Source organism: Rhinopithecus roxellana, chromosome 12, assembly GCF_007565055.1.
Source record: "Rhinopithecus roxellana isolate Shanxi Qingling chromosome 12, ASM756505v1, whole genome shotgun sequence".
Taxonomy (NCBI): domain Eukaryota; kingdom Metazoa; phylum Chordata; class Mammalia; order Primates; family Cercopithecidae; genus Rhinopithecus; species Rhinopithecus roxellana.
In genome coordinates this window covers 93,962,258-93,980,433 of record NC_044560.1, presented here as the reverse complement: position 1 = coordinate 93,980,433, position 18,176 = coordinate 93,962,258, and the positions used below count along the sequence as shown (strand labels likewise).

At 44.2% G+C, this 18,176-nt stretch overlaps 1 protein-coding gene across 1 annotated transcript; it reads right to left on the bottom strand.

Annotated features, from left to right (window-relative positions):
* Positions 1-7,841: 7,841 nt before the first annotated feature.
* On the bottom strand, positions 7,842-18,094 carry C12H1orf50 (chromosome 12 C1orf50 homolog). Its single transcript, XM_010371844.2, has 5 exons — positions 17,974-18,094; positions 17,740-17,855; positions 10,793-10,879; positions 9,574-9,705; positions 7,842-9,236 (listed from the first exon to the last, which is right to left on the bottom strand). Exons 1-5 carry the CDS (start codon positions 18,050-18,052, stop codon positions 9,051-9,053), a joined length of 600 nt encoding a protein of 199 aa, XP_010370146.1. The 5' UTR covers positions 18,053-18,094; the 3' UTR covers positions 7,842-9,050.
* Between the last annotated feature and the right edge of the window lie 82 nt (positions 18,095-18,176).

Genomic DNA, 18,176 nt, shown 5'->3' with positions numbered 1-18,176 from the left:
GGCCCAGCCTCTGTGGGGCCCCTAGAGGGTAAGCTCCACGCGGGCAGGACTGCTTGTACGTTTCCTTCGCTGCTGTTGCTGTGCCTATAAGAAGGGCATAGGCACATAGGAATACTATTTGGATGAATGACAAGCTAAGGAATTTGCACTCAATTCCTGAAGAAAAGTTTTTAAGTAGGAAGGTGACATGGTCAGGTTGTTTCAGAAAGACTAACCTGGCAGCCATTGTGGAGGAAGGATCTGCAATCCTGCAGGCCAGGAGGCCGATGAGCAACAGACGGGATGGGAAAGAGCCCCCTCAGGAGCCCAAGTGAGATAGACTCCCAGGGGTGAGAGCAGCGAGAGGGAGGGGATAAGAGCTTCTCAGAGGTGACTATCTTTGGCAGTTGGGCTGACAGAGTGCTACAGAAAGAAACTTTTTGGTATTGGGTAAGGATTTCAGGCACCGGTTCTCAGATAGGACCCCATCCTCACCAGCCCACTGGAAGCGACACTAGAGCAGGGATCACTGTAAGGACCCCACAGGAGAATATAAAAGGGCAAGGGAGCCAGGAGGTCAAGTGATACTTTGCCTCTCCTTGCAGCCAGCCCGGGAAAGAGGAGTGCAAGACCGAGCATGTTCTGAAGGGAACACCAGGCAGCAAGTGCTGGGCTACATGTTGTACAGACATTCTCATCATCTCACTGGAACTTCTCAGCTACCCTGAGGTTAGTGTTAGCATTCCCGTCCTACAGAAGAGGAAATAGGGGATCAGACAGCTGATTCTACTGGAGAATACACCATTAATAATTAGTGGAGCTGAGACCTGAAAACAGCGATACCAAAGTCAGACCTAGGGTGTGTGAGAAACCAGGTGGACGCGACAAAAGGTGTGCTACACACCCCAGTCTGAGTCAGGCCAGCTTCCTTTGATCATCTATGTGTTTCTCTTCATTGCTCCCTGCCATGTGGCCCATTAAAGTGGCAAATTAGCCTGGTGCGGTGGCTCACGCCTATAATCCCAGCACTTTGGGAGGCTGGGGCGGGCAGATCACGAGATCAGGAGATCAAAACCATCCTAGCCAACATGGTGAAACCCCCTCTCTACTAAAAATACAAAAAAAAAAAAAAAAAATTAGCCAGGCGTGGTGGTGCGTGCCTGTAGTCCCAGCTACTTGGGAGGCTGAGGCAGAAGAACTGCTTGAACTCAGGAGGTGGAGGCTGCAGTGAGCCGAGATTGCATCACTGCACTCTAGCCTGGGCAACAAAGCGAGACTCTATCTCGAAAAAAAAAAAAAAAGAGTGGCAAATTAAAAATTGTAGCATAATGATTATACCAGCTTACCTTTAAACCAAGTTTACATTCCAGTGCTAACACTTACCAGATGTATAAATGTGAACAAGTTACTTTTTCTGAACCTGTTTCCTAATCTGTAAAATGGGATTGTTGTCAGAATTAAATGAAATTATATGCTTGGCACAGAGTAGAAGCTCAATTATTAGCATTATTAATCTAAGGATAGGATCATATATCTGTCAGCCTGGACATCCCCAAAGTTTCCTTCAGGAGAAAGGAAGGAAGCAGGGTAGCTAAGAAAGAACCCCCTACCAGAAGTTTCCAGCTTTCCTCATTCTGGATCTCACAGGAAGTACAGAACAGAAACAGTAAGTTAGGCTACTTATACTTGTGCTAATACGGTAGCCAGTAGCCACAAGTGGCTACTGAGCACTTGAAACGTGGCTAGTCTGAATGAGATGTGCTGTAAGTATAAAATACATACCAAAGTTTGAATACTTAGATTAAAAAAGAATGTAAAATAATTTTTTTTTAGTCATTTGTTGAAATGCTAATAGTTTGGATATGCTGGGTTAGATAAAATGTATTTATTTATTTATTGAGACAGGGTCTTACTCTGTCACTCAAGTTGGAATGCAGTGACATGATCATAGCTCAAAGCAGCTTTGACCTCCTGGGTTCAAGCAATCCTCCCACCTCAGCCTCCCAAGTAGCTGGGACCACAGGCACACGCCACCATGCCTGGCTAATGTTTGTATTTTTTGTAGAGATGAGATCTCCCTATGTTGGCCAGGCTCGTCTTGAACTCTTAGGCTCAAGTGATCCTCCTGCCTCAGAGCCCCAAACTGCTGAGATTATAGGCATGAGCCACTGCACCCTGTGATAAAATGTATTCTTAAAGTTAATTTCACTTTTTACTTTCTGATGTAGCTACTGGAAAAATTTAGATCACACATGTGGCTCACATTATACTTCTATTAACTGCATTGACTTGGATCCTTTGCAGGATATAGGTACTGAGCTACAGATATCCGTCCATTGATTTACTTGATTTATTCTTTTTTTTTTTTTTTTTTTTGAAGTGGAGTCTCACTCTGTCACCCAGGCTGGAGTGCAGTGGCGCAATCTTGGCTCACTGCAACCTCCGCCTCCCGGGTTCAAGCAATTCTTGTGCCTCAGTCTCCTGAGTAGCCTGGATTACAGGTGCCCGCCACCACACTTGACTAATTTTTATATTTTTAGTAGAGATGGGGGTTTCACCATGGTGGCCAGGCTGGTCTCAAACTCCTGACCTCAAATGATCTGCCTGCCTTGGCCTCCCAAAGTGCTGGGATGACAGGCATGAGCTACCATGCCTGGCCCACTTACTTATTCATTATTAAGAGTATTTATCCTGCGCCAGGCACTATTTTAGATGCTAGAGACAGCAGGAAACAAGACAAAGACAGTCTCTGTCCTCACAGAACTTATAATCACAGAACTTATAAACAGAAGCAAAACACACATCATTTCTGGTTGTGCTAAGTGCTGTGGAAAACAAAGCAGAATCAGAACCACTTTAATGTGAGAAGGGTTGCTATTTCTGATAGGGTAATCAGGGAAGTGGTATTTCAGCAAGGACCTAAAGGATGAGTAGACACAAACCTGCAAAGATCTTGGAGGCAATGCTCCAAGCAGATGAGACAGCAAATGCAAATTAGCAGCAATGAGCTTGGTGTGTGGGAAGAACAGCAAGGTCAGCAAAGCCGGAACATGCTGAGTCCTGAGAGTGGCAAATCACATAGAATCTAAGGAAGAAATGAGAAACTCTGGGATTTTTTTTTTTTTTTAACAGAGGTGTGATCTGGTTTGTAGTTTCAAAAGATGATGTTGACAATCTCTGTGGAAGCAGGGAGACAAGTTAGGAATTACTGCATTGTCCAGGCTGGACATGTTGGTGGCTTGGACTAAGGGGGAAAGGGGTGAGGAGAAGAGAAGCAGTCACATTTGGGATACATTTTGAAGGCAGAGCTGGGACTGCTGACTGGTATGGGGAGAACAAGAAGAATCAAGAATGACTTGGGCTCTTGGCTGCTACAACAATGTGAGACAGGTGCTGACGGAAAGAGAGAGGCCTGGTGGTGAAACAGGTTTTGAGGATGAACTCAAGAGTTTAGATTTGGACACGTTAAATTTGTAATGACTACAAGTCAAGTGAAGATAGCAAGTAAGGCTGCTGGACAAACAAGTGTGCATGAAACTTGGGGACTGATGAGGGTTGGAGGTATGTATGCGAGTCAGCAGTGGGTGGACGGCATTTAAAGCCTGGGGAATGGATTAGACAACTTAGTAGAGATAAAGAGGACAGGGCCACAAGCTTGGCCTCAGAATGTAGATGTTAGGAAGAGGAGAATCAGGACACAGAAAAGGTACAGTCAGTGAAGTAGAGAAAAGCAGGAGATGATAATAGTACAAATCAAAATGAAGAAAAAAGCTTTCAAGTACAGACTGCTCCACTCAATCAAAAGCTGTTTAAGACTACAGAAATGAAATTTTTCCAGGCACATTGTAGTTCCCTCCTCCCAAGCTCCAGCTCCTTAAAGTTCTATATCCAGGCTTTAATGCCAGAGATATGGGCTCAATTGCTTATAAGTTGTATGACCTTAAATAAGTTACTTAACTTCTCTATACCTTGATATACATCCTCTACATACCTTGATATACATCCTCTACATACCTTGATATACATCCTCTACATACCTTGATATACATCCTCTACATACCTATCACTAAACGCTCAAGTGAACTACTCCGGTAGTATCTCACATAAACATCTTATTCTGCTTGAGGCCAGGAATTTGAGACCAGCCTGGGCAACATGGTGAGTCCTCATCTCTACAAAAAAAATTTTTTAATTAGCTGGACGTATTGGTGCATACCTGTATTCCTAGCTACTGGGGAGGCTAAGGCAGGAGGATCGCTTAAGCCCAGGGGTTCAAGGCTGCAGTAAGCTATGATTAAGCCACTGCTCTCCAGCCTGAGTAACACAGTGAGACTGTCTCAAAAAAACAAAAACAAAAACAAAAAAACCGTACTTAATCACTTTTGTGATTTAACTTCTTTATAGCTCTATACTGAAATCCTTTATGACTGTCTTAATTGGCCCAAACAGGATTAAGGTTATGATCAGACTCAAACAGGACTGTGTCTGAATCTGACCTCTACCACTTCCCATCTGTATAACCATGGGCCAGTTTCGATGCTTCTGCTCTGTAACATAAGAATACTATATACATCATCGATGGTGGGTTATGTGAAGATTAAAAGAGATAATGGATACACTTAGCAGAATAAAGACTCACTAGACAGTACTTATCATCTTTGTATCTGTAACACTAATACTCTTCATGTTTGTGGACTGATAACTTGAGAAAGAAAGATACAAGCCAGCTCTCCTTTCCTCCTTCCAGAGCACTAGGGTGGAGAAAGGGAGCTACAGTCAACTGTTACTCACACCCAGTAACTTGGGAAGGGCCAACGAGGTAGATTATCAATATCACAGAATATCACTGATTATTCCGGGAAATAACAGGGATGTCCTCCTCCTCCTGCAAATTTTGTTGAGTGGATCCCCACTATTCATTGCAGACACTCAAGCCAGAAATGCTTGAATTCAAGCATCATCTAAGAGTCTTTCTTATCCCTCTGACATTTTATTAACAAGATGGCAATTGATTGTACTTTCAATGTGCCATGCTTCATCAAATGTAAGATGCTATCTGTTCTGATCCTTTTATGTAGCTCTAAGAAGAAATTCCACTTAAACTGTGACATGCCACTGACTTTTAGAAGTGTCCAGGTTTGAGATACCAAAATGTTGGGGGGGGGGGGAAGTACACCTTGCAATTGGTGAAATACAGGCCCTCTCATTCTACCACTGCTTAGTTCAGACTCCCATCATCCCTTGCCTTGATTAGGGATGGAAGCTCCTGTCTTCCCTCTACCCAGCCTCTGCTGCCAAAATAATGTTTCTAATGGCCAATATTACCAACCTACCCAAATCCTTCCATTAGTTCTTCTCCCATAGCCCCTAATAATAATAATCCATATTCTCCTGTTTAACTGGCTGCAATTCCCCACATGTCGTATCACTTCTAGTCAATGTCCCTTCCATGTTATTTTTTGTCTGGAATGTTTTTTCTTTCCCCTCTTCATCTATCTCCTAGCTTTTAAACACAAGGATTTTCTAGCCAGGACATATCTCACTCCACCCCTCCTTGTGACCAGGACTGCTTTGGTTGATATGGCTTAAATTGATGTCCCTTTCTTCATTCACAAATAAACTCCATCCAAAAATGAACCCTACCCCAACCCCCAAAAGACAAACTTCCTATGAAAGGGCAATTGGAGCCTCCAGAAAGTTCTAACTTGTATGGCTTTTTTTTTTTTTTTTTTGAGACGGAGTCTTGCTCTGCCACCCAGGCTGGAGTGCAGTGGCCGGATCTCAGCTTACTGCAAGCTCCGCCTCCCGGGTTTACGCCATTCTCCTGCCTCAGCCTCCCGAGTAGCTGGGACTACAGGCGCCCGCCTCGTCGCCCGGCTAGTTTTTTGTATTTTTAAGTAGAGACAGGGTTTCACCGTATTAGCCAGGATGGTCTCGATCTCCTGACCTCGTGATCCGCCTGTCTCGGCCTCCCAAAGTGCTGGGATTACAGGCTTGAGCCACCGCGCCCGGCCACTTGTATGGTTTTCAACACCAAGCAGGCATCAGCTCCTCCAAGAGTCTTCCCAAATTCTCCAAGCTCAATAAGGAACCCCTCCCCGGAGCTCCATAGTATTCCACACGTACTTCTATCACACCCCTTCTTAGAGCCTCTTGGAGTTGTTAACTTGTTTCCTTCCCTACCATACTGTGAGCTCCTTGGAAATAGTGATTTCTTATTCAGCTCTATTATTCCCCAGAACCTGGAACCTAGAAGGCACTTCATACTAATGAAATTATCAGGTGAATGGATGGATGGGTAAATGAAAAGTGATTACTGTATATAATCACTGGGTCCTAGTTTCCCATTCTGAGGTGCCCCAAATCACCTCACATTGCCACTAGCCCTTCCCAAGTGTGGTAACTGGCTTAACCAGGAAAGAGCAATGCCACCCCTTGGTGGTCAGTGCAGGGAGTACATCTTACTGAACAAAAGGAAGTTTCTCTCTTTTCAATCACTGCTGTCCCGCTCTTGAGGTAAGGAAATGTCAAGAGTGAGGGAGATTTGCATTTTCAAATGATCAAGCTGATGACTGCATGCAGAATGGATTGGAGAGGGGATAGAGGAGGAAGCAGGAATGCCAGCTGGGAGGCTGTCTTGTCAGAGTTGCGAGTCAAGTGCAGATCTGTGACTCTGACACCATCACAGTTAACCACTTTGTAATATTGCCTTTTTTACCCAGAACTTTCCTTTCTTCTTCTCAACTGAGCCCTGTGGCAGATAGATTCTAGGATCTGTTCGATGATTCAGTGATGTCTGCCTTCTGGTATACATGCCTTTGTATAACTCCCTCCCTTGAATATGGGCTGGCCTAGTGACTTGCTTCCAACCAACAGATTACAGCAAAGGTGATGAAATGTCACTTCTGTGATCATGAGACTATAACTTCCATCTGGCTAGCAGACTCTAATCTTTGCTTACTTTGCTTAAGAAAGCTGCCATGTTGTAGAGGCTCGTGTGGCAAGAAGTGAGGGCAACCTCCAGCCAACAGTCAGCTAGTGGAACCCCTGAAGCCAGCAACCCTTGAGGGTTGTCAACAAGCCCGGTGCGGTGGCTCAAGCACCAGCACTTTGGGAGGCTGAGGCAGGTGGATCATGAGGTCAAGAGATCGAGACCTCCTGGCCAACATGGTGAAACCCTGTCTCTACTAAAAATAAAAAAATTAGCTGGGCATGGTGGCGTGTGCTTGTAATGCCAGCTATTTGGCAGGAGAATCGCTTGAACCAGGAGGCGGAGGTTGCGGTAAGCTGAGATTGAGCCACTGCACTCAGGCCTGGCAACACAGTGAGACTCTGTCTCAAAAAACAAAAAACAAAAAAAAAAGAAAAGAAAAGAAATTCTGCTAACAATATAAGTGAGCTTGGGAGCAGATCCTTCCCCAGTCAGGCCTTCAAATGAGAACAGCCCTGACCAATAACTTGATTTCAGCCTTACAGGGTTTCAGAGAAACCGTGAAGCACAGGACCCAATGAAATGATGCCTGAACTCCTAACCTATAAGCTCTGAAATAAATGGGTGTTGCTTTAAACCATTAAGTTTGTAGTAATTTGTTTATCTGATAACTCATGAAGTACCTATTCAAAATGTGTCATCATCATGCAGGTGAGAACCTTCTGAAAACCTGGGAAACTTTCTGTAGTCAGACTCCACTGCTGTACTACTAATGTCTCCTCCCTCCGACTCTGCAGCACCCCAGCAAAAGACCTCTGCTGCTGAGTCCAAAGAACATTCCCATGTGAACCGAGCGACCAAGTGTCATCTGAGTGAGCTTGTTAGATTCTAGCCCCATCCTGTGCAAGGCCTTAAGTGGACCATTTACAGCTCACAAGAAATGCAGTTTATGAGGACAGACCATGAATAATGGGGCGGGGGGAGGGTATTACCAAGTAGATCAGCATAAGGAACATCCATTCCTAGACAGAAACTTGGACAATTGTCAGCTCAAGGACACATCTCTCCGTCCTTTTACAGCATATTGCAATAGATTATAGCCATGCTAAATAATCCATAAACTTAGCTAATTCCACCAAACAGACAGGAAAGAAGGTAGAGTCCTACAACAGCCTAGTGGGAATAAGAACTACAGTAATTTTGCCAAAGGCTCTTAAGTTCTTGAATAATTCTTGTCAAAATGAATTTCAATCTGAGTTAACTCACAGTCAACAATTTGGCTGTTTTTCTTGTTTCTCACTCGACTGCCATACTCTCTTCCACAGTATTTTTAAGTAGTCATTTAAATGGGTTTGTTCTGCTGCAGGTGGCTGAGCCTGGGAGCTCCTCCTTGGGAGACTACACAGTGGATTCTATAATGATTAGTGGCAGCATCCAACGTCTCTTCCAAGTCTAAAATTTGTGAGTTTCAAAGTTGACTCTCCCCAAACCTGGCCTTTGCTGCTGCCTCAGATTCTCATTCACTCTAGCAAGGCAGCGAGGCAAAAGGGGCAAGACAAACCTCATCAACAGCACAGCAATCCCAGAATCACACACTCTCTGGTCCAGCCAAGCCAAGTGGTTTTTTTGGGGGGGAGGGTGGGTTTTAATCACCCTCCATTACCCAACATTCTCGTTCCCAGATGAATTTTAAACTGGAGTTGCACCAACTGTGAGACAGCCTCAACCCCAATGTTAAATACTACCAGTTATTAAAAAAAAAAAAAAAAAAAAGACTGAAAACAGTTCTCTCTGGAAAACGATCCACCAACCTTTTTATGGGAAGAAGAAAGTCTTCTCTAACACTTTAACTTAAGGGAAGAAGTGATGGAGAGGAAGAAGGAAAGTACATTGGCCAATACTCTGAAACTGACTGACTTGGGTATCTGTGGTCCAGAAAGGATCCCGAAAGACAGTGACTCTGTCTCAATGATTATTACCATCCCAATTAAAAGTCATAATGACAGCATTTACATTCCCACAGGGTCTCTTTCCAAGAAGTCTGTGATTCACCTACGTGTCCTCAATTCTCAAGATAACAATGGGGTCAACAAGGAGGTGACAGCCGGGTCCTGTGAGAGCTGTTTGTCAGAGCCCACTCTCAGTGAGTCAGTCCCTGGAAGTTGGGTTCAGTGCATGGAGGCAGGGCCACTGACTGGCTTAGCAACTTGTCCATCATGCTGATTTTAGCATCTTGCTTCTCAATGTCCTCATACGGAGTCCAGGACAAGTCATGCTGTAGCTTGTAGGCACCAAGGAAGTCATGTGGACAACTTGTTCCCCATTCCTAGAGAAGGCAAAGGAGGCAGTTCCCATCAGGGTGGGTGGTAAACAAACTGAGCTCATTTCCTAATTATGCCACAATCTCTTTTTTGGCTTTTCACTTCATACCAGTCAGAACAATCTTTGGAAAGCAGTTACCTTACACATCAGATCCCTCCCTTGAGAAAATGAGTGAAATAATTTAAGCACAGTTATATTTTTTATAGTCATGTCTGGGCTCACATCACCCCCAGCTTTCTAAGAAACCATATACCAATCCACATGTCTACATTTTTCACACATATACCAAGAATTTCTCAGAGGCTGGAGTAGATTTTTGGGCAAACAATGTATGTTCTTACCTTTGGAGAAATGATGGAAAAATACTGCTGACCACTCTCCCGTTTATAGAGGTAGTAAATGTTGCCAGGTTTTTTCACCATATTACAAGCTACATGGTGCAGGTCGGCATCTCTGTGAGCATCTTCCAGTACCTATGAATCACAGATATGTAACGAATTAGGTATTGGAGATAACGGGCACCCATATTCAGTGATCATCCCAATTAAAATTTGAAAACCGTTCAGTGCTTAGGATCTTGGTCCCCAATAGCAATGAATCACTTTTAAGATCCAGATAACTCAGAAGAAACAAAAATTAGACTATGCTGCTATGCTGTAAAAAAGGCTTTAAAAAATTGTATTTCAAGCCAGGCACAGTGATTCATGCCTGTAATCCTAGCACTTTGGGAGGCCATGGCAGGTGGATCACTTGAACTCAGGAGACCAGCTTGGGCAACATGGCAAAACCCTGTCTCTACTAAAAATACAAAAAATTAGCCAGGTCTGGTGGCATATGCCTGTACTCCCAACTACTTGGGAGGCTGAGGCAAGAGGATCACTTTAGCCCAGGGGGCAGAGGTTACAGTGAGCTGAGACGGCACCACTGCAGTCCAGCCTGGGTGATACAGTGATACCCTATCTCAAAAAAAAAAAAAAGATATTTCAAAATGTTGAGCATTAATGACTCCAGGTAATTTTTAAGTTTCTTTCCTATTTTTCTGTGCTAAGTACATTTCTTTTATAAGTGAAAACATATTCCCCTGTTAAAATGCTTTACCTCATGGAACCTTCTCCTGGAAAAAACAAAACAAGGGAGGCCGAGGCAGGTGGATCACCTGAGGTCAGGAGTTCAAGACAGGCCTGGCCAACATGGCGAAACTCCATCTCTGCTAAAAATATAAAAGTTAGCAGGGTGTGGTGGTGGACACCTGTAATCCCAGCTACTTGGGAGGCTGAGACAGAAGAATCATTTGAACCTGGGAGGAGGCGGAGGCTGAAGTAAGCTGAGACCACGCCACTACACTCCAGCCTGGGCAACAAGAGCAAAACTCTGTCTCAAAAACAAACAAACAAAAACTTATACTTAACCTCTTAAGCTTATTCCTTCTATTTTACTCAACACCTCTACATTTCTAGGAGGTACTAAAGACATAAAAAGTCACAATGATTATAAACAAGTTCAGCCAATCCTGAGAACTAAATAAAGAAAATGAAAGCCTGTCTAACAGTCATTCCTTACCTTCCTGGCTTGTTCCTGCAAATGTTGGATTTGCTCAGCTATGACTGTCAGCTTGCTGGTGGCATTTGCTCGGATGAATTCATCAGCCTACAGGTGAGAGAAAACTAAACTGTGGGTTGAAAGAAGAAAAGACTTCTATGATGCTCTTTTCTGGATCCCAGTGAAGAGGGTTATGTTAATATTTTGCTTCTGCCTAAAATATTTTTCCCATTCTCTCCACTGCCCCCTAGCCTCCCACTCATCCCGAGGCCCCATTCAGATAGCACTGTCATGAGAAGGCCACCCTGACATGACTCCACACCACAGTTAAGTGCTCTCTTCTATTTCCCATAGCTTTCCACCCTTTCACTATGAACTGCAGTTACACTGAACTTATTTGGTTCTCCAACATGCCTTCTCTCTTTCTCTCTCCTGCTACCAAATATATTGAATATACCGTCTCCTCCAACCAATCCATTTTTCCTCCTGCTCTTTACCTAACAGACACCACACATTTCTCAGGTCTCCATTTTCTCATGTTTAAACCCTTATGAAATCAGGAATGGATTTTAAATAATTAAAAGACACTTGTGATCTGGCCCTTATCATCTGCTAAGGTAGAAATCTAGATACACACAGAAAGTATTCGGGTTTTTCTATGTGACCCCTACACCCCCAGAACTGAGAAAGTATGTGTTAATCTGACCATTTCCTCAGTTATTTACCTCACAACTACTTAAATTTTAACTTACGTGTGCATTTCTAATGATTACTTAAAACGTATTTTAAAAGACTGCATTATGATGTGGACCTGAAACAGAGTTATAATGTGCACACAACACTGCCTGTCATGTGCCACAAAGTGCAACTGAAGGCAATGGAATTTTTTTTTTTTTTCAGACAGAGTTTTCGCTCTTACTGTCCAGGCTGGAGCTCAATGGCACGATCTCGGCTCACTGCAACCTGTGCCTCCTGGAGTCAAGTGATTCTCTAATCTCAGCCACCCGAGTAGCTGGGACTATAGATGCCCACCACCATGCCCAGCTAATTTTTGTATTTTTAGTAGAGGCAGGGTTTCACCATGTTGTCCAGGCTGGTCTCAAACTTCTGACCTCAGGTGATCCACCCACCTCAGCCTCCCAAAGCGCTAGGATTACAGGTGTGAGCCACTGCGCCCAGCCAGGACATTTCTTAAAATAGATCAAATTCTCAAAGTTAGGAGAGACTAATGTGATCAATTCATGTGCTGGGAAGGATTACCACTCAGGCAATAGAAATCTGTCAAAAATTTCCAGCTTACTTTTACGAAAAGCTGATTATACACAATTAAGGAAAAGAAATGAGGAAATGAAACTAGAACTTGAACTAATAAATATTAAAGAAAATTTGTTGGTTAGTTGAGGAGTCTTAAGGTAAAATTCAGGTATAAACCAGTGTTATGAGTGAACAGAAACCATACAAGTAAACTGAGTCATTTATCTGTCCCACAGATGTATATTAGGCAGCTACTGTGTGTCAGACACCACACTAGGCACTGGGTGTACTGGTTAACAGGAAAGAGAAATCCCTGCCTTTAAGATGGCAAGTCAAGTCTAATATAGTTTAACAGAAACATGAGGCAAGTCGCATATAAAATTTTAAATTCAAATTTTCTAGTAGCCACGTTAACAGTAAATTAATTCTAACAATACTTTTTTTTTTTTTTTTGAGGCAGAGTCTCGGTCTGTCACGAAGGCTAGAGTGCAGTGGTGCAGTGGCTCACTGCAACCTCCGCCTCCTAGGTTCAAGCGAATCTCATACCTCAGCCTCCTGAGTCGCTGGCACCACAGGCATGCGTCACCATGCCCGGCTAATTTTTGTATTTTTAGTAGAGACAGGGTTTGGCCATGTTTGCCAGGCTGGCCTCGAACTCCTGGCCTCAAGTAATATGCCTGCCTCAGCCTCCCAAAGTGCTGAGATTACAGGCATGAGCCCCCGTGCTCCAGCTAACACATTTTACTTAACCTAATATATCAAAAACATGTTCATTTTAACATGTAATCACTATTTTTAAGTTGTTAATGAAATATTTTGCATTTTTCGTTTGTTTTTGTTTCTTTTTTTGGTCCTTTGCAGTCTAATCCATATTTTGCATTTGATATCAAGCCTTCAAAATACAGTGTTTATTTTGTACTCACAGCACATCTCAATTTGGATGCTAAATTTTCATCAGAAATACTTCATCTGCATTTAGACTTAATAAAATTTATATGTGAAAAAGTTGATTCACATACTCAAATTGTTCCAATATACTTGAGTTCCAATACTTGAAGTAATTATTGTTTTTAAATTCAAATGAATTAAAATCAAATAAAATATAAAATTTGGTTCCTCAACCACACTAACAACACAAGTGCTTAACAGACATAATGTTGCTAGTGGGTACCATATTTTAAAGCACAGCTCCAGTGAGTAATAGATACCAAAAAGTAAACATGATTAAAATTAATATTATATGTACTCATAATAACAATGCAGTATTATGAAGGAAATAATCACAATTATGTGATAGAAGCAGGTTAAAGATAACAAATAAGTAGAAAAGCTACTTCATTTTTATGAAGTTTAATAATAGGGAGTGGTGGGGAATTGGAAAGTATATGTAGCCTAGAGGTATTTGAATTCAATTTAATAATACTGTCATTTGGATGGGGTAGGGTAAGGCCTTCTTCAGACAAGAAGGCCTCACTAAGGATATAACATTAGACTTCGGTCTAAATGAAAGGAGAGCACCGACCATGCGAAAAGCTGGGAAAAAAAGTTTGCAGGCATTTGAGGCGAGTGCAGTTGAAGAGTAGTTAGTGATAGGCAATGTGTAGAACGGGGTTAAAAAAGAGAGCAGAGACCAGATCGTGCCGTCTTGTAGCCCACGGTAAAAGAATTTGCATTTTGTTCCAAGAATGAAAGCCCAGGCACGGTGGCTCACACCTGTAATCCCAGCACTTTGGGAGGCCGTGGCTGGTGGATCACGGGAGGGTGGGAGTTCGAGACCAGCCTGACCAACATGGAGAAACTCTGTCTCTACTAAAAATACAAAATTAGCCAGGCGCGGTGGCACATGTCTACAATCCCAGCTACTCGGGAGGCTGAGGCAGGACAATTGCTTGAACCCGGGAGGCGGAGGTTGCTGTGAGCCAAGATGGCGTCACTGCACTCCAGCCTGGGCAACAAGAGTGAAACTCCGTCTCAAAAAAAAAAAAAAAAAAAGGCAAGAAAGGAGGAGCCATATATGGCCAAAGAGAGAGTAGGTATTTCTAGAGCTAAGGTAGTTTCAGGTTAGGGGTAGCCTTATAATAACCCTCCCTTTTTTTAAGGTGCTAGCAGTAAATCTCGTAAACAAAATTTGAATTTATGTTTTGAAGAGTTAATATAAAATGCAAAATATGGATTAGGCTGAGGTCCAAAAAAAGGAAAAAAACAAAAAATGCAAAATATTTCATGAACAACTTAAAAACAAAAGAGCCTCATAAAAAATAAAGGAAGAGAAGAGTACCTACAACTACTAAGCACTAACCCTAGCCTCAACTACTCTGAGGCCCTTTACATTCATCTCATTTACTTCTCACAACACCTTTATGAAGTTGGAGATGATAACCTCACTTTCTCATTTTAGCAATTAAGACTCACAGACATGAGGCAACCTGTCCAAGGTTTCACAGATAATAAACAGTAAAGGATCTGAACACAGGTCAGTCTGATTCCAAAATTCATGCCTTAATATCAGGCCTCCTGAGCTTTCTGAACATACACCAATACCTGGGTGAGTCCTGCTAAAAAAAATACTTTTTTTTTTTTTTTTTTTTTTTTTTTTTTGAGATGGAGTCTCACTCTGTCGCCCAGGCTGGAGTACAGTGGCACAATCTCCACTCACTGTAACCTCCGCCTCCCGGGTTCAAGTGATTCTCCTGCCTCAGCCTCTTGAGTAGCTGGGATTACAGGCGCCTACCACCACGCCCGGCTAATTTTTTGTATTTTTTTTTTTTTTTTTTTTTGAGACGGAGTCTTGCTCTGTCGCCCGGGCTGGAATGCAGTGGCCGGATCTCAGCTCACTGCAAGCTCCGCCTCCCGGGTTTACGCCATTCTCCTGCCTCAGCCTCCCATTAGCTGGGACTACAGGCGCCCGCCACCTCGCCCTGCTATTTTTTTATATTTTTTTAGTAGAGACGGGGTTTCATCGTGTTAGCCAGGATGGTCTCGATCTCCTGACCTCGTGATCCGCCCGTCTCGGCCCCCCAAAGTGCTGGGATTACAGGCTTGAGCCACCGCGCCTGGCCTTTTGTATTTTTTAGTAGAGATGGGGTTTCACTATGTTGGCCAGGCTGGTCTTGAATTCCAGATCTCGTGATCTGCCCGCCTCCGCCTCCCAAAGTGCTGGGATTACAAATGTGAGCCACTGGACCTGCCCTCTCCGTTCCTTTTTTTTTTTTTTTTTTTCTTTTAAGACTCGCTCTGTCGCCCAGGCTGGAGTGCAGTGATGTGATCTTGGCTCACACACCGCCAAGCCCAGATAATTTTTTGTATTTTAGTAGAGGCAGAGTTTCACCATGTTGCCCAGGCTGGTCTCCAACTCCTGAGCTCAGGCAATCCTACTGCCTCAGCCTCCCAAAGTGCTAGGATTACAGGCGTGAGTCGCCACACCCAGCCTCATTTTTTTTTTTTTTTTTTTAAGAGTCTCACTCTGTCGCTGATTCTGGAGTGCAGTGGTGCAATCTCGACTTACTGCAACCTCTATCTCCTGGGCTCAAGCGATTCTCACACCTCAGCCTCCCGAGTAGCTGGGACTACAGGCGTGAGCCACTACACCTTTTAGTAGACACAGGGTTTCACCATGTTGGCCAGGCTGGTCTTGAGCTCCTGACTTCAAATGATCCACCCACCTTGGCCTCCCAAAGTGCTGGGATTACAGATGTGAGCCATGGCACCTAGCCAAAAAGTACATTTTAGATAGTAAATATGTTTGATTCAATTTGTTTGTCTCTAAAGTTTTTTTTTTTCTTCAGCTTCTCAAATACAGATTGTTTTTTTTTTTGTTTTTTTTTTTTTTGAGACGGAGTCTCGCTCTGTCACCCAGGCTGGAGTGCTGTGGCCGGATCTCTGCTCACTGCAAGCTCCGCCTCCCGGGTTCACGCCATTCTCCTGTCTCAGCCTCCCGGGTAGCTGGGACTACAGGCGCCGCCACGTCGCCCGGCTAGTTTTTTTTTTTTGTAGTTTTTAGTAGAGAGGGGTTTCACCGTGTTAGCCAGGATGGTCTCGATCTCCTGACCTCGTGATCCGCCCGTCTCGGCCTCCCAAAGTGCTGGGATTACAGGCTTGAGCCACCGCGCCCGGCCTCAAATACAGATTGTATTGGGGAAACAGAGGCAGCATAATAATGCATCTTCTGTATTTCACAAGATTATAGGATGAAAGGCAAAAACTGTTCTTTATTCCATCTGTTCAGGTCATTGTAACAAACAAGATAGTCATTCGATAGCACATGAGTATGTTGTGTGCACAAGATTCTGTCCCTATCAACCTCCCTCCCAATAATAGTCATCTGATTAGCATATTCTCTTAATCCATAAAAGTTGCACTTTGCTCCCCAGTTCTTCAAAAAGAAGAAAGCACAAGTTTTGAATTAAAACAGCTTTCCTGGCCGGGCGCGGTGGCTCAAACTTGTAATCCCAGCACTTTGGGAGGCCGAGACACGCGGATCACGAGGTCAGGAGATCGAGACCATCCGGGCTAACACGGTGAAACCCCGTCTCTACTAAAAAATACAAAAAACTAGCCGGGCGAGGTGGCGGGCGCCTGTAGTCCCAGCTACTCGGGAGGCTGAGGCAGGAGAATGGCATAAACCCGGGAGGCGGAGCTTGCAGTGAGCTGAGATCCGGCCACTGCACTCCAGCCTGGGCGACAGAGCGAGACTCCGTCTCAAAAAATAAAATAAAATAAAAATAAATAAATAAATAAATAAAACAGCTTTCCTACGTATCTGAATTTTTCTTAATTAAAAAAAAAACGGATTCGAAGGATTTCTAGGATCATTGGGAAAAAGAAAGACGTGAGGGAATTTGAGCACATTAAATAATTTTGAGCAAACACCTTGGAACATAATCAAGGCCAAATCTGATAGCGTATACAGGGATAAGGGGCCATCATAATCTTTAAAACAGCAGGACCCTCCATCTGTGCACACTGAAGAGGGTGTACAACTGGAAGTCTTGACAAGGGATAAGAAGGAATCTGGTTTTTCATTGAATAATGACAAAGCTTTAGATCTTGGAGCTCTCCTACTTCAAACCTTTCACTTCACAGATAAAATAGTTGAGGTTCAGAGAGAAGTAATCTGCCTGAAGTCGCACTGCAAGTTTGTATCAAAAGTGGGATTAATACTCAGGTGTCCAAACTTCCAGTGTTTTTTCCATTATTTCACATTTCCTCCTTACTTGACTTATTTTGGCCATCCATATAAAAGCACTGGGCTTGGGAATACTATGTTTAATAAGGACTAAACTTGGAGTCCTTGCCCTGCTGGATGTTTAAACTCTCAGTTAACAAAGATCTTATGGGAAGCAGCTTAAAATAAGCAGACCTTGAAACTTCCTGGGGAACTTTTCTTTGTCAAATGGGAAGAATAACTCTGTACTGCCTACCTCACAAGGCTGTCCTAAAGTGCAAATGAAATAATGAACGCTAACGTGTTGTGTCAACCTTCCCACGAAGGGAGATTATGGGCACTCAAATTGCAGTTAGAGGAGCTTTTGGTCCCAGAAGGTCATTCGAGTCAGGCCACCGACTCACAATGACAGTCGGCTTTACTCGTCTGTAAAATGGAGACAAGAGCAATTGCCACCCCCACCCTAGGTGGTAGTGAGGTCTGAGCCGAAAGACGCTGAGCACAACGTGAACGAAGACGGTTATTCGCTGCCTCGGTCGCGCCTCCTCACCTTCTGCACCTGCTCTGCGAGCGCCACGAGGTCTAAGGGGTCCCCGGCCCGGTGGGTGTGGTAGGGGCTCACCAGGGCCAGGCCGCCGGGGGTCGGGGTGAGCTCCACCAGGGCTCCTGCGACACACAGCCAGGAACACAGGCCGTGAGCTCCCGCCCTCGGCCTCCCGCGGAGCCCCGAGACCGGCTGCCTCGCGGGGGCTGACTTCCCCTTGCTGACTCCCGCCCCGCATACCTCCCTGGCCTGCAGCTGGCTGCGGTCCTTGCCTTTCAAGGACCCCCTCGGTCCTCCCGAGCGCTGCGGCGTCCTCCATGACAGGGACTTATCCTCCTCACTCCCCGGGCGGTGCGAGTCGGGAGAGCCTGCGCATAAAGGTGCGTGGGCGGAGCTTCCGTATTGCTTGTCCACTGGGCGTCAGAGCGACTGAGCAAGGCCTG

Coding starts and splice junctions, on each gene's coding strand:
- C12H1orf50 (XM_010371844.2), bottom strand. CDS start 18,052: ATGGAGGACGCCGCAGCGCTCGGGAGGACCGAGGGGGTCCTTGAAAGG. Junction 17,856..17,973: donor GCCAGCTGCAGGCCAGGGAG/GTATGCGGGGCG, acceptor TGTGTGTCGCAG/GAGCCCTGGTGGAGCTCACC. Junction 10,880..17,739: donor TCGCAGAGCAGGTGCAGAAG/GTGAGGAGGCGC, acceptor TCTCACCTGTAG/GCTGATGAATTCATCCGAGC.